Source organism: Bos indicus, chromosome 12 (assembly GCF_029378745.1).
Source record: "Bos indicus isolate NIAB-ARS_2022 breed Sahiwal x Tharparkar chromosome 12, NIAB-ARS_B.indTharparkar_mat_pri_1.0, whole genome shotgun sequence".
NCBI classification, from domain to species: domain Eukaryota; kingdom Metazoa; phylum Chordata; class Mammalia; order Artiodactyla; family Bovidae; genus Bos; species Bos indicus.
In genome coordinates this window covers 78609130-78625103 of record NC_091771.1, presented here as the reverse complement: position 1 = coordinate 78625103, position 15974 = coordinate 78609130, and the positions used below count along the sequence as shown (strand labels likewise).

Genomic DNA, 15974 nt, shown 5'->3' with positions numbered 1-15974 from the left:
TAATTTATTTTTAACGTGGAAAGGTGCTTCCCTGGTAGGTGGTAAAGAATCCGCCTGCAATGTGGGAGACCTGGTTCACTCCCTGGGTTGGGAAGATCTCCTGGAGAAGGGAAAGGCTACCCACTCCAGTATTCTTGCCTGGAGAATCCCATGGACAGAGGAGCCTGAGAGGTTATGGTTCATGGAGTCACAAAGAGTTAGACACTAAAACCCTGAGTGTGGCTATTTAATCAGGGTTTTTAATCGTTCCGCCTCCTCAGCCCCATCTCTTGGCACTGTCTGATTCAGATTTTATTCTCCAGCCCCTCAACCTACTTAAGAATTCCTCACAGATCACGCCGCCATCACGCCCGCATCTCCACCTGTGCTGGCCCCTCTCCTGAAAGGTCTCCTCGCTTCCTGGCTATTCCCACCTTTCACCTTTACCCCGCTAACTCCTGATGGTTGTTAATACTCTGTCAGTTGTCCCTTTCAGCAACCTTCCATGCCCCTCCCTTCCCCTGTCACTGGATGGTTGCTGCTCCTCTCTGCATCCCTGGTTCCCTGGGCTTAGCCTTATCAGCACACTCACCACCATCTTTTACAATCTCTTTATGGGTCTGCGTAGAGACTCTGAGCTCCATGAGAGCAGGAAGCGCTCTCTTCGTTTGATTGATGGCCACCCCAGGACTCACCCAGAGACACACAGACTACTGTAAAGTCAGCAAGTGCCTGCTGCTCTCAGTTCAGAGTGCCACCCTTCTGACGTGCAGTTTGGCACATCTCTGAAATCACTGTGGGTTTTTTCTCTGTCCTCAGTATCTGAACATGTACGTCACATCTCTTCCATTTGGTGGTCATGAGTCTCTAGTCCATCAGTTCTAGCTGCTCTGAAGGATAACCCGTGAGTGTGTTTGGGGGCCTCTTCCTCAAAGCCAGTTTCATGTATACCACATCACCTGCTAAACTATCCCAACCTGCCTTCCACATTTGGTAAAAATCTACAGAGCCACTTTTATAAACTACAGAAACTACATTTTATTTATACAGACTCGTCTTATAAACCCAGTGTCAAGCACAATGCCTTGCACATAATAGATTCTTGGTAAAATGTGTAGGTGAATGAACGAAGAATCAAGTTAATGATGTGGTAGTGACTGTGCCTGGTTATAACATTTATAACTCTTTGAGAAGAATTTTCAGTTTTCTACGAGATTACATTAAAGTTACTCTAGAGTCTCACTGTGCTGCTGTAACTGCTATAGTGTAGAATTAAGAATCTTTAGGTCTCTCTGATCCCATCCACAGTAAGTCGGGTGTCATCACTATATGTATTTACATCTACAGTGTGGACCGTATATAGTTTGAACAAAGCCCAGTAGTGAGAAAAGAAGGGGCCAAATGACTAGTCTGTAAGTTAAACCTGAGAATAGCTTTAAGATGGGTAATTTCCCATGCCTTTGTCTATTTCGTTATCAGAAGAATACCTTGGTTGTACAAAATTTCCTGATGGGAAATTGGGTCTTCTCAGAATTCATTCACCTCTGCCATAGTCCCACAGCATCAAGGAGAATGAAGATGCTCAGTAAATCCCCAGTGGTGATGTCTGTGATGTAAGATATGTAAAAATTGCAAGGCTTTGATACAGGAACTCAACTCATTTCCTTACAGCGAAGGACAGCTGTTAGTAATATTGTAAAAATGCAGACTGATTCACTCATCCAAGAAATTCTTGCCTACCAAATATGTATGTGGCACTGTGGGATATTACATTACTCAGTAGAAATAAGATTCATTTCAAAAATGAATACAAAGTAGAAGTGATGATTGAAATAAGGTAAGTTTGTTTAACTGGTCTGTTATTTACTTACAACATTTGGTTTTCAGAGCGTTTTGATGAGTAAAATGTTATTTGATCCTTACAACTCCCAAATTAGATTAGACCTTTATTACATTTCCCAGTTTTATAAATATGGTAAAGTAAGTATATGGATACTGATATTATATAGATTATATTTTTACGCTTTTCTTTTATGTAGCTTTTTATAATCAGAAGCATGAGAAGAATCCTAAAAGTTTGCCATGTTTAACCTGGATAGATTGTCCACTGGAAAAGATCTGAGACAAAACTAAGAGAAAACTGAGAGAGGCTTTGCATCTTCATAATACAGATACAGGATGAACAGATATGGTGTTAGGACCTTTACTGATGTTTTTCTTTGTAGCTGTTAGGATAATTACTACATATATCTGACTTTAGTGTTTGCACTTAATGAGACCCACAATAAAAGTATGAGACAACTGGTATACCTCTTTATAAGCTTTGGTACAGAGTTCAGTCACACAGATGAGCTTTATGATTTGTATGTTGTAAATATGACATAGGAGTTAAATGTCTTGTTTTAAAGATGGTTTATTTAAGTCAGATCATATTTTCTGGTGAATTGATTCGAAACTGCTTTTTAAATGTTTATTTTCTTTGGACCTATAAATCATAGCCATTAGGACTATAATGAAACATGAGGTTGGTAATGAAACACACAGGTCCTGCCATTCGTGTACAGAATAATAGGGAATACACACATGTTACAAGGCAACTATAAAAGCCTTGAAAATATATTAACAAACCTAATCCAGCAATAGACAAATAAGAGGAATACATTGTGACTAAGTAGGGTTTACCCTGACAATGCACCGTTGGTTCAGCCCTGGAAAGCCAATCAATATAATTCACCAAAGTAACAGAACAAATAAGGAAAATCATATGACCATCTCAATAGATGCAGAGAAAGCATTTGAAAAAATTCAATATCTACTCATGAGTTTGCAGGGGGTGGGGGAAATCTAGGAATAGAAAGGAACTTCTTCAAGAAAAAGATTATCTACAAAAAACCTACAGCTAACATCATACTTTATGGTGAAGGACTGAATACTTTCCACCTAAAACTGTAAACAAGACAAGAATATCTGCTTTTACCACTCCTGTTCAACACTGTGCTGCAGATTCTAGTCAGTGCAGTAAGAAAAGAAATAAAATCGCCTATGTTGACAGAAGATGTAATTGTCTTTTGTGACATAAGTAATCCAAAAGAATTTACAAGAGAAGTTACTAAAACTGAGTTTAGCAAGATCATAGGATAGAAGATCAGTATACGAAACTCAACCAGCCTTCTTCACACTTAGATACTTACACCATAGTCGCACCATGGTGTCAACAATCACTTTGTGTAATTCCTACAAACATATGCCGGGTGACTTTAAATCTTACTCAACAAAGGCTTTTACTACAAAAAAAAAAAAATCAAAATTTAAAAACAGTACTGTTTATAATAACATTAAAAACCTGGAAAAATTAGGTATAAATCTGTAGAGATTTGTATGCTGCTGCCGCCAAGTAGCTTCAGTTGTGTCCGACTCTGTGTGACCCCATAGACGGCAGCCCACCAGGCTCCCCCATCCCTGGGATTCTCCAGGCAAGAACACTGGAGCGGGTTGCCATTTCCTTCTCCAATGCATGAAAGTGAAAAGTGACAATGAAGTCGCTCAGTCGTGTCCAACTCCTAGCGACCCCATGGACTGCAGCCTACCAGGCTCCTCCGTCCATGGGATTTTCCAGGCAAGAGTACTGGAGTGGGTTGCCATTGCCTTCTCTGATTTGTATGCTAAAAACTACCAAACACTGATGAAAGAAATCAATGAAGTCCTAAGTCAGCGGCGTGAGACTCAGTATTGTTGAGACATCAGTTCTTCCTAAATTGATTTATAGATTCAAAGCAATCCCAATCAAACTGCCACCTGAAGTTTTGGTAGAATTGACAAATGGGTTCTAAAATTTATATGAAAATCAAAGGAACCAGAATAGCCAAAACAATTTTTAAGAAGTTGGAAGAGCCATGCTACCCGATTTCAAGGTAAAGCAGAGGTTCTCAAACTGGGGATGGTTAGGAAATTTCACAGAGAGATTGAAGAAATCAACCTGAATGTCTAACAAAGTGATAAAGATAGTCACTTTGAAGGAAGGAGGAGACCTCCACGCTGGCTACCATGGCAGACAGGCCCCTGGCTGGCCAGGGCAGGGATGCCACCAGCCCCAGCCAGTCTACCTGCCGCCTCCCTATGTCCATTCTGCTGACAGCATCTGTCCCACATTCCAAATGGGTCCTGAAATTCACCCTGATTGGCCAATTTAGGTCACATGATAAAGCAATGACTGGCCAGGAAATAAATTCACGCTGGTTAGTTTAAACCTGAGCCACATGTCCAGCTCTAGAGTCGCAGATGGTGTTAGCTTCTTCTAAAGTTCAAGGACTTTAATGGAGGCAGGGTGACTGCCCAAATTCAGTAGGTAAGAATTTTGAAAGGAAAAGGATGTTGGCGAGGCAGGCACAGTGCCTCCCACACTCCATCACTAAATTCCTCTAAGATGTTTAAGTTGAAGTCATGCTGAGTGACTCTCCATGTCTCAGCATTGTCATTGTTCCTCAGAAAGGAAAAAAAAAATCTAAATCATATTTAGAAAATGAGAACTAAGAACAAAAACTGAGAGCCTGTGTGAAGCTATCAATTCCATTTTTTTTCCCATGCAGTTAACTACTACCACAGTCATACAATGAGACCTTAATTTCTGTCTGTAAACATGACTGGAAAGTAGCTCATGGCAAAAATGAATGTAGAAGTTAGTATCTAAAAATATTACATATTTTGAGGGGCTTCCCTGGTGGTCCAGTGGTTAAGACTCTGCGCTTCCACTGCAGGGGGCAAGGGTTCAATCCCTGGTCTAGGAAGTAAGATCCCACATGCTCACGTGCAGCCAAAAAAGTTGAATAAAGTAAAATAATTTTTAAAAAATATATTACATATTTTGAAATCATCTTCACCATTTATGTGTTCTGCAAGGAGCGCAGTGTCGGTCTCCCTGTAACACTCTCTCCTTCTCTTTGATCAGGACGTGCTCACGGAGCTCCTGGAACAGTGTGCAGACGGGCTGTGGAAGGCTGAGCGCTACGAGCTGATCGCCGACATCTATAAGCTCATCATCCCCATCTACGAGAAGCGGAGGGACTTCGAGGTATCCAAGTGGTCTGTTTGTTAACTTTTTCAGAGGATGGGGGAGTGACACACATCCCCAGACATTCTTACATGCAGAGCACGCAAGCAGGCCACTTGAGCACGTGGTCTCTGCCCCTGCACGTGACCCTGGAGGCCACCACCCTCGGAGCCACGAGATACCACACCTCTACCCAGACCTCCAATTTTGAAGGATGGGGGTTGGGGATTCTGGCACTCCACGTGCATAAAGTTGCCAGGATCCTGACTTTTAAAATCCCCAGGTGCCTCTTCTCTTAGAACTCTCCCTTGCTCCACTGATAGGGGAAAAGAGTGACCCTTTGGCCTTTCTGGGCTGGGGATGCCGTCCAGTTTCTCTTTAGCACATGCTAAGGAATGGAGTAGGAAAAGCAAAAACTACAAGCAGCATCAGAGGACTGAACTGACTCACTACACTGGGAATCCGATGTGTTCTCAGTATGCCAGATGGCCCTTCGGGTTGGAAACCTAACACTTGGAAATGATCACTACCAGTTGTCCAGTCAAAACGCATTCTTGATTTTTTTTTTTTAACTCAAGTCCAAGGAGTTTTCACCTGCATGATCTCATTTCATTGTTAGTTTCACATCAGTTCTGCTAGCTGCAAATGGGAAGAAATGAGCTGTGTTCTTCCTTGCAGAGGCTGGCCCATCTGTACGACACGCTGCACCGAGCCTACAGCAAGGTGACCGAGGTCATGCACTCCGGCCGCCGGCTCCTGGGCACGTACTTCCGAGTGGCCTTCTTCGGGCAGGTGAGCCTCCTCCCAGTCCTCTAGCGCATCCCCAGTCCTTTTTTGTTCTTGTTTAGACCCTATAAAGTGGTATTTTGTAAATTTCCCATTTTCTAGAAATTCTAATTTGATGAATTTGTCATGTTTACTATGGTTCTTATCTTCCTCAGTAGTAAACTTTCTGCTTTTTTTTTTTTCTTTCTTCCTGTCTTTTCTTTATTACTTTCTTAAGGCAGCGGTAAGTTCTCCTCCCATAAGACATTCTTAGCGGCATCTTTGGTACCTCAGTGTGGTTTGCAAGTTTCCTTTTCAAGTCTGTATGTCTATCTGTCCAGTCATTACACACTCAAAAAAAAAAAAAAAACAGATTAACATTTTATTCCATTTACAGAAATAAATCACCTGTTCCCTTACACATCTATACTGCATGTTTTAAACCAAAATTAAGACTTTCTGGTTTCCTCTGTCCCTGTGCGTCTCTTTATCTTTTATAATATCTTTGCAAGTAGTTTACCGTTGTAATATTTCAGAAACCCTTTATAAAGAGGTTCATTTATATTTAACTGAAAGTTTAACCTCCAAGTCTCTAACATGATTAAATAGTATAAATTATAATACATGTATTTAGGGTGTGTGGTTTTCAATGAGCTTTATATAACCTTTGATTTATCCTGTTATTTATTGTCTTTTATAACTTTATAGCAATACCAGTTTACAGACAGTGAAACAGATGTGGAGGTAATTACAGTAAATGCTTAAAAAGCAAGTAATACAGTGAGTCACTGCATCTAAACTTCTGAGTTTGATGTGGGTGTTTTTTGTCTCATGTTAGCCTGCGTTTTTTTCTTTTATATACCGTGTTTTTTGCACCATTTTCTCTCTTTTATTTTAGAGGAGAGATATTTTTTTAAAAATTTATTTCAAATATTAACTCCAATTTGGGCTTTTTAGTTTTCAACCTTTTTCACTTCCCAAGCAATTTTCTAAGCCTTGTCGTATTCAGACCCGACTGGTGCTAAAACAGGTGATGACTGGCGATTATAAAAATATTTTCTGATATTATGCGACGTCCTTTCCTATTTTTCTCATCAGTGAGGCAAAATGGAATTTACACCAACTTTACATAACTTTTGCCAAACCTACTCTCCAGGCCAGAATGCTTCTGTTTATACTGTAAAATCCCGTGTAGATGGGAGAGGTCAGGAGAAGGGGTGTGTGTGCATGTCTGAGGCCAGCCCATTGGCTGCTGAGACATGTCTTAGTGAGTTCTTCTGTTCCTTGGGAATGTGAAACAGGCTTGAGTGCCATCATTCGACTTCACCGAGAGAACACGGTCTTGAATCCCCAATTTCTCATTCACTCAACACTTAATGACCACATTCTTGGATGAGTTTGCAGTTTCGTGTTTTTCCTTTATCTTCGCACCCAGACCTCACATTATTATCATTTTCCTTCCTATTTGGAAAGCCCGATTTTGTTTTTAGAATCACTCCCTTTTTTGTTGTTGTTAACCCTTGTAACAAAAGACTCCTTCCCTGTGGTCAGCCTTGGGCTTGTGTCTGGGGGCAGCTCTAATTGTGCATTATGTCACAGGGGTTCTTTGAAGATGAAGATGGAAAGGAGTATATTTACAAGGAGCCGAAACTCACACCTCTGTCAGAAATTTCTCAGAGACTTCTCAAACTTTACTCAGATAAATTTGGTGCTGAAAACGTCAAGATGATACAAGATTCTGGCAAGGTATGGACCATGCTTATAAATGTATCATAGCAATGTAATATTGTTTTTTCATGTTTGATTGATCATATATATTCATAAATGTGTGTCAAAAAAAGAAGATGCAGGGGAAAGTTAAGAATGGTTGACTTTGAGTGACAAGTGTATTTTTTTTTCCCCTAATACCTTTCTGTGCTTCCCTGATATCCTTCATGAAGTAGTCCTTTATTTCATAACTTTAAACAGATATTCTTTTACAAAATAATTAATATCTGAAAGGACATACCATTTTTAGTCCAGCTATTTAGAAACTCCGTTGGAGTAGGGTCCTACGTTCTGTCTGTCGCTGCTCGTTTTCATTGCACTTAGCACAATGTCTGGTTGATTGACTAATGGACGGACGGAGGGATGAGCAGACAGACAGACCAAGGAAGGAACTAACTAGCCAGCACATCTGTAGGAATGAGATTTATTTTCTCCTTCGAGAGGCTATCCTCTGCTGAGTCGCCCTCACACGAGGACCATTTCTGAACCTCCACACTTTCCTTGTGTATTTACGTGTTGCACCGACTTCAGGACATCTCCCAAGAGATGAGATCCTCTTGCCTCCTGAAACTCAGGTCTAGTGGAGCTCCTGTTCTTTGCATTTACAAACGCCCCTCCTGTTCAGTTTCCAACAGCAATAAGCTCGACCTCTTTCTCAGTTCATCCTTTTGGAGGAGCCTCAGTTCATGATTTTGTCCTGAGCCCTGCGTAGGCATCCCCAGTGTCTGGAATTCATGTGCTTGGGGCTCTTCCCTTTCTCCAGAGAATCTTGCAGTCTCCTGCCCAGGTGGTAGGGAGGGGACAAGGGAGGAGGTAATTCTGGATGCTGGAGGCAGGAGATGAGCAAGGGTGAAGGTCCCACGTTCAGCCTGCAGCCTTCCACCTGCCCTTCTACCTGCGTCCTACTCTGTACCTTGCCCCCACTTTCTGCTGAGACTGGCGAACCCACTTAGACTCTTTCCAGACCGGTTTCTCCAAGGAACAATCTGTTCTTTTCTTGGGGGTGGGGACTTGGGAAGGGAGCCTGGGGTTCTGCCACTACCCGGCATAGACTCTGGGCCACTCACCAACCCATACCTCCCCTGGTCACCCTAATCCTAGTCTTCTCCAGATGCCCGTCTGTTCAGGCTGCTGTAACAGATATCATAGACCAGGTAGCACACAAACAACAGAAATTTATTCCTCACAATTCAGGACAGAGCCTGGGAAGTCCAAGGTCAAGGCACCAGCAGACTCAGTCTTCCGAGTGAGATTCTTTTAACTGGTGCATAGACTTATCGCTGTGTCCTCATGTGGAAGAAGGGCTGAGGGAGCTCTGTGACGGCCTTGTATAAGGGTACTAATCCCATTCATGAAGGCCCCACCCTCCTGACCTAATCATCTCCTACCTCCCAATACCATTGCATTAGAGGTTAAGATTTCTACATGAGAATTTTGGGGGAACACAGATGTCCAGTCCATCACAGCAGGCTTCTGCGGGGTGCTCTGGCTTCCTCCTTGTTGCCCCTTCCATGGGAATGTGGATTAGAACTTTAACCCCCATGCACCTGCCTTCCAGATATTCATTAAACTCACCCACTGCTGTTCTTCCGCCCTCTCTTTTGTCCGTGCCAGTTAATTCTATACTTTGTGACAGAGCTGTACAAAGGAAGAGGAGAAACATGCATTGTGGGTCCATTTTTAGCCAGAAACCTCAACACAACCTTATTAAGACCTACTTCCTTTCTAGACCAAATCACTCAAGTCCAACTTGCCTTTTTCTCTGAAGCCAAAACCTCTGTCTGGATCAGTCTGTGTCTTTGACCTAACAACTTCTCTCAAGATGCTCATGCATTCATCTCTTACTTGTATTAAATTAATTCATATCCATGTGTTTATGTCTAATCTATCTACAGGTTAATTATGACTTGAGGGCTTGGCTTTAAACACTATTACTAAAATAAACATTTTTCTCTCTAAGCCAAATATGTAAAAATACAGCTTAGGAAAGAATCAGAGGAATCCAGATAGGGAGTCATTCCACATGAAAACTAGCACGATGTCTTTAAAAGTCAATGTCATGAAGAAGAATAGTCTGGATTAAACAAGACTAAGGACCCATGACTAAATGTAAAATGCAATGTTTGATTAGATTCTGGTTCAAACACAAATAGCCAAAAATACCATTCTGGGACATTTGAGAATTTTTCATCTAAACTTGGTATACTGGGTACTATTAGGAGATTAGTGTTAATTTTGTAACATTAACAAAATGATGATGTATTGTGGTTATGGAGGAGACTGTCCTCATGTTTAGGAGATGCTGGCTCAAGTGTCATGATGTGAACCACTTACTTTGAAATGCTTCAGCTAAAAAAAAATCTACCTGTATGTGTGTGTAAGGAGACATATATAAACAAATAGCAAAGTATTAGCAATTGTTCTAAGTGGTGAGTATGTGGCATTTGTTGTACTGTTTTTTTCAAACATTCTGAGTCTCCAAAACTTTTACTCATACAAAGTGGGAAAACACCACTTCAGCGTGCATTGGAGGAGTCCTTCACACACCAGAAGCTGTATTCCATTCCCTTTATTCATTTTAAGGTCAACCCCAAGGATCTGGATTCCAAGTATGCCTACATCCAGGTGACTCACGTGATCCCGTTCTTTGATGAGAAAGAACTGCAAGAAAGGAAAACGGAGTTCGAAAGATCCCACAACATTCGCCGCTTCATGTTTGAGATGCCCTTCACCCAGAGCGGGAAGCGGCAAGGGGGCGTAGAGGAGCAGTGCAAACGGCGCACCATCCTGACAGGTACGGCTCCCCCCTCCCCCCACCCCTTCCGGTAAGAGCCACACCCAGCTCTCAGCATGGAGGGCGAGAGAAAGAGCCTTCAGAAGGGATCCAGAAGCTTCTAGAACCGGAAGGGCCTTGGGAACTTAGTTAATTTTCCTTACATACCTGCTTCAGTTTAACACGTATCTCATGCTCGGTTTTGAAAACTCAAAGGACATTTTTCTGTTTACCTGTTGGGTATCTTCCATCAGACCAGAAGTCAGGTCCAATGTCACGTCACTTACCCTTTTTAGAATCTGGTGAAACCAGTGGGCCCATTTTCTTCCCAGAACGCTCTGGCATGCTGTTGCGGGCAGTTGGCAGACTCTCCAGCTACATGTCCCACTCCCGGGGAGTGGAGAACCCCTGTGCACAGTGCCGAGGCTACCTACATCAAGGGAACAGACCCCTGAAGCGTCTGTGCCTCACAGGTCCCAGCCTGAGCCTGCTCAGAGACTCTAGGGGGTGGGAACAAGTGGGATACGAGGCCCACCTCCTCCCTGAGTGGCTGGCCAGCCTCAGCTCTTGCTTTTAGAATAATAAGACAGCACAATCTCAGCTGCTAGTACCAGGAAGCCCACCGCATTCACAGGCTGCCCACTCAGTGGTGGCAAGAGTTTCAGTGGCTCCTTTGGCACCGCTTAGTAGCCACTGATCACCCACCCCCCAGAACTATGCTGTGTGACACATATAGAGTCGTCTTGGGAGTAACCTAAGAGTCACCATCGCTCTTAGGTTAGGGTCAGCAAATGACAGGCAACCTTTAACCTTTAACAGGCAATAAAGGCTTTCTTAAAAAAAAAAAAAATCTGTGAGGACGCTATTGAGAATGCCACGTGTTGTCTGTATCTGCTATTGAGGCACATTTTTCAGAGCTGCCATAGTTAAGTCGAACCAGGAAGGCACCCAGTCCTTGTCCAGCGGTTGATGTCAAGTGTTCCTCCTGGTCAGGAGCAGGGAGCACTATAACCATCAATGAAAAGAGTTCTGTGAGGATGGTGCAGCTTCGGGTGAGGTTCCACCCTCGCCAGGGACGATACACGTTAAATGGGTGAATTGCGTGGTGTGTGATTTAGCGGTTACGAAAGAAAGAGTGTGGTTCATGATGAAATAGCTCAGGACAGCATATTGCATAGGATTTTTTATTCTTCCTATGGGGGAACTGAGATAAAAATTAAAATTCAGCAAAGAACCCCCGAAACCCTACATTCTTTTTCTTATTCTCGAAGGTATTTTATTTTTTAATTGAAGGATAATTGCTTTACAGAATTGTGTTGGTTTCTGCCAAACATCAACATGAATCAGCCATAGGTATACATACCGCTCCCTCTTGAACCTCCCTCCCACCTCCTTCCTATCCCACCTTCTAGGTGGTTACAGAGCCCCAGTTTGAGTTCGCTGAGAGTCATACAGCAAATTCCCATTGACTATTTATTTTACAAATAGTAAGATAAGTTTCCATGTTACTCTCTCCATACATCCCACCCTCTCCTTCCTCCCCGACCCTACATTCTTTAAAAAGGAGCTTCTGCTCCTGTTTTTAGAAAAATAAGACGACCTGTAAAACACAAACAATATTGTCCTCAAAAACATCAGCCCCTCCCCATAGATTGAAAGTAAAAGTGTCAGTCACTCAGTCATATCCGGCTCTTGTGACCCCATGGACTGTAGCCCGCCAGGTTCCTCTGTCCATGGAATTCTCCAGGCAAGAATACTGGGGTGGGTAGCTGTTCCCTTCTCCAGGGGATCTTCCTGACCCAGGGATTGAACCCAGATCTTCTGCATTGCAGGCAGATTCTTTACCATCTGAGCGATTAATTGTTTTTCTGATGGACACAGTAGCAAATCCTTATTAAGCAAAATAACTGCATTTTTTAGATGGAGTCATTTTACAAGAATTACCAGCTTACCATGTTCATCTTTCCAGCAGTGATAACCTCAGATCAGGGCTTATCAAAGGTTGTTCCCTGTTTGCGGTGTCAGCAACACCTGGGAACCTGTGGCACGCTGGGGGCGGGGCCCAGCTGGTGTGGCTAACTTAGCCTTCCAGGTGTTTCTGACACTGCTCAGGTTGGAGAACTGCTGATTTAAATAAACCGAGCTCACTGATGAGTCAGGGTCAGGATTTGTATCATGATTATCCCACTCAGGGAGCATGCTGATTCATAAACAGTTACCACGGGGTGTTTTCACTAGCCAGTTTCCCGTTTTGTCACAGAAATATTTTAGATTAGATAACAGACCAGAGCAAAGCTCTGTACCCGCCTGAGCAGAGGGGACAAAGAGTAACGCTGCTACAGAGAAAGGAAATAATCGACTCAGGAAATAATCACCCTGAGGAGGTGTGGGCAGCACAGACCCCATCACATCCGCACTGTGTGACCTTGGGAAGGTCACTTAACCTCTCTGCACCTTAGTTTTTCATCTGTAAAAACAAAGTTATACTGTCCATCCTGTGTGAAAGGATCTGGTAAATTATGCCCAGGTGGGGAAGGAATGCACTTCATTTTGCTACAATCTCATCTACCATTGAGCTCCTTGCCTTTTGAGGTTCAGATCAGATCAGATCAGTCGCTCTTAGTGCAACAAAAGAGCAAGAAAGGGTGCAGTTTCTGCCTCGAAAGATCTCAGAATTTCACAAGGTTTAACTACTGGTAGCAACAAAGATTTAGAGAAGGGGTTATAAAAATGCTACTGAGAACCTATAAACTATACCAACCTTCAGTTAAAGACACACAGGCCAGGATATTCTGCGTTTTCCCTTGTGTTATTAATCCCTTAGGTTCTTCTTCCTTTGCATTGCTTCACAGCTGTCCTTTGGCCTTCAAATTGTGTAGAAGTCCCTGCCCTCCGAACCCAGACAGGTTCACTTTCTTGGATAGTTCCCTCAGTCAGCTACAGTGGTGGGGTCATTTGAAAGATCTAATGATCACCCTCCCATCCCCCTCGGTGTCAATTCTGAGCCTGCCTCCCTACCTGACCCCGTCTGTTCCTTCTTTCATGGAGCTCATCCCATGGAGTTTCTTCCTGGTCATCATTCCCCAGTCTCCCAAATCACGTCCAGACTCCTTCTCAGGTTGGAAATAATTCCCCCAGCCCTCACCCCCGATCAGCCTCACCAGACTGTACACTCACACCCCTCAGCCGTTTCTTCCTCATCGTCCTGACCAAAGGGCTGCAGACCACTGATGCGGGCTGTTGATTGATGATGTAATGGCTCACTCAGTCCACCACCTAATTTTCCACTTTCCAGGCCTGTGTGCTCTTCCATGTAGCCATTTGGGCAGTAATACATTCTAACGTTCAGCAAAACTTACAGAGCACGGGCGGGCAATGTCCAACCTGGCGTATCAACAAAACAACTCTCTGTGCAGTTGAATTCTAGCAGGAGGAGACAGACGATAAACAGTAAACATAACGAGTCAATGTGTCTGTGTTGGAAGGTAATACATGTTCTGGACAAAAGCAAAGGGGGATTGGAAATGGGGGGGTCAGGGAAGGGGAAGGCTGCAGGTTAAATGGTGGGTTAAATGGAAGCCCTCTGGGCTTCATGGAGAGTCCAGACTTGAAGGAGGTGAGGGAATGGTCTGTGCAAGTGTCTGAAGGAAGACGGAGCTATGGGGGCAGAGGCCAGCAGTGGGGGTCCCTGTGCCCACCACGCTCAGGGGGTGACCAGTAGGCCAGCGTGGCTGGAGCCAAGTGACCCCAGTAAGAGGAGAATGAGGCCAGTAAGGAAGGCTGCGCCAGGGGGTGGTCCTGGATCATGTGCCTTGATGGGCTCATGCACAGACCCTGAGTTTTCTATATCATTTCATCTCTCCTGTGCCTCTTTTAGCCCCCTATGACCATCATAAGAAGCAGTGACTCAGACCTTTTGCTGAGTGCAATCAGTGTAACATGGACATCTCACAAATACCTTTGGAGTTGTTTTTTTTTCTCTCTGAAATAATGGTGCTACCACCCCATATCACCCAGAAGCACTGTGATAACACGAGTCAGTGTGTTTTGACATGGCGTGAGCCTCACAAGACGTGTGTCCTGACAAATGAGAACACAGTTTTCTCCTCACTGTAAAGCACGTCTGTCACGTCCGGGTGCACCTGTGGTTGGAGAGCTGTTCCCATCTCCCTGGCTGATAAACAGCAGCATCTAGTTCTTGTCACAGAAACCTTCAGTCCAAAGAGGACTTACCAATCCCAGTGTCGCCACTTAAAAACTGTGTGTCCGCAGGGAACACAGAAGAAATGGCAGACACGGACCCTCCGCCTTAGATTGATAAAGCATTCAGCAACCAGGGCAGGCCTGTAAAGGGTGTGACAAACAGGGCTGGATCAGGTTGAATGTCTTTCCCGCTCTGGACTTTTGGGTGGTCCTGAGGGAACTCTGGGAGCCAGCCTTTCTCGTTTTGTGATCAGTCCTTTTCGAGTAATCCCTCCCCAACCACTTACTAAATAGTAAAGAATCTAAACATAACACTCCTATCTTATTTCCACTTGTTAAAAAGTAATACAAGCTTTAAGCATATAGCTACCTGCCTATTCATAAATACATATATGAAATAAGAATATTATATTTACATGTACAATATATAAGCAATAGGGGAGAAATGTGAAACAGTATTGAATTAGAAACAACTATTTTTCTATTCTTTTTTTTTAATTGGAGGCTAATTACTTTACAATATTGTGGTGGTTTCTGCCATACATTGACATGAATCAGCCATGGTTATACATGTGTCCCCCATCCTGAACCCCCCTCCCACCTCCCTCTCCACCCCATCCCTCAGGGTTGTCCCAGCCCTGAGCACCCTGCCTCATGCATCGAACCTGGATTAGCAGTCTATTTCACACATGGTAATATACATGTTTCAGTGCTATTTTTTCTATTCTTTTTTAAACCAACTCTTTGGTGTTGATATGTTTAGGTGTCTTAAAAGAAATGAAAACAATATTGAGTGGCGTCTTTTTGGGTAAAAAAAAATGTGTGAGAAAAACTAAATATTTTTTAATGTTGTTGAATCACTCAAGTTTTAAAACATCTTTATTATTGCAATTCAAAGTTTGTGAATTTCCGGTTCATAAAATACTTTGCTTGGAAATACATTCTCACATGTTATTTTCATTGATTTCTCTGAGTTGTGCAAACTTAAGCATGTGATTCCAAGTTGTTGCATGGCTCAAGGATATTCTATGGAACTCTTTTCTGGACTTAACTCTATTATATGATATCTCAAGACTGTTTATTTAGTCTTTTTTATATTTGCAAAGCTGTCTCATGCCTGCTAGCTCATTCAGCTCTCACAACTTCCAAGAAAGGTTTAGCACATTTATGGGCAAGAAAATTGAGCAAGAGTGATCAAATGACTTCTTCAAAGGCAAACCTCTCTATTAAAATTAACAAGAACCCGACCCTCTTGACTTTATGTGGTGCCTGTGGTTAAACGCACACCACAATAAAGGAAGGCTGGATTCTGGTTCCACGAAGTGCCGGCATGTGTCCTAGACACGCCTCAGGTTCCTTACCTACTCGGGCGTGGTGATGAGCTGTCCTTCGGGACGAATGTAGCGGTGTGAGCCATGGCCTAACTCTGCGCCGTGTTCC

The 15974-nt window shown here is 43.2% G+C and overlaps 1 protein-coding gene across 16 annotated transcripts in view; it reads left to right on the top strand.

The window, feature by feature from the left end:
- DOCK9 (dedicator of cytokinesis 9) overlaps positions 1-15974 on the top strand; it is a 323308-nt gene that overhangs the window by 261522 nt on the left and 45812 nt on the right. For 11 of the 16 annotated variants that reach the window (XM_070800425.1, XM_070800419.1, XM_070800422.1 and 8 more), the window contains 5 exons: positions 4925-5047; positions 5705-5818; positions 6500-6535; positions 7391-7537; positions 10142-10352. In XM_070800425.1, the coding sequence (XP_070656526.1) occupies positions 4925-5047; positions 5705-5818; positions 6500-6535; positions 7391-7537; positions 10142-10352 (631 nt within the window). The remainder of the gene's footprint in view (positions 1-4924; positions 5048-5704; positions 5819-6499; positions 6536-7390; positions 7538-10141; positions 10353-15974) is intronic. The other 5 variants (XM_070800423.1, XM_070800418.1, XM_070800428.1 and 2 more) reach the window with 1 other exon arrangement.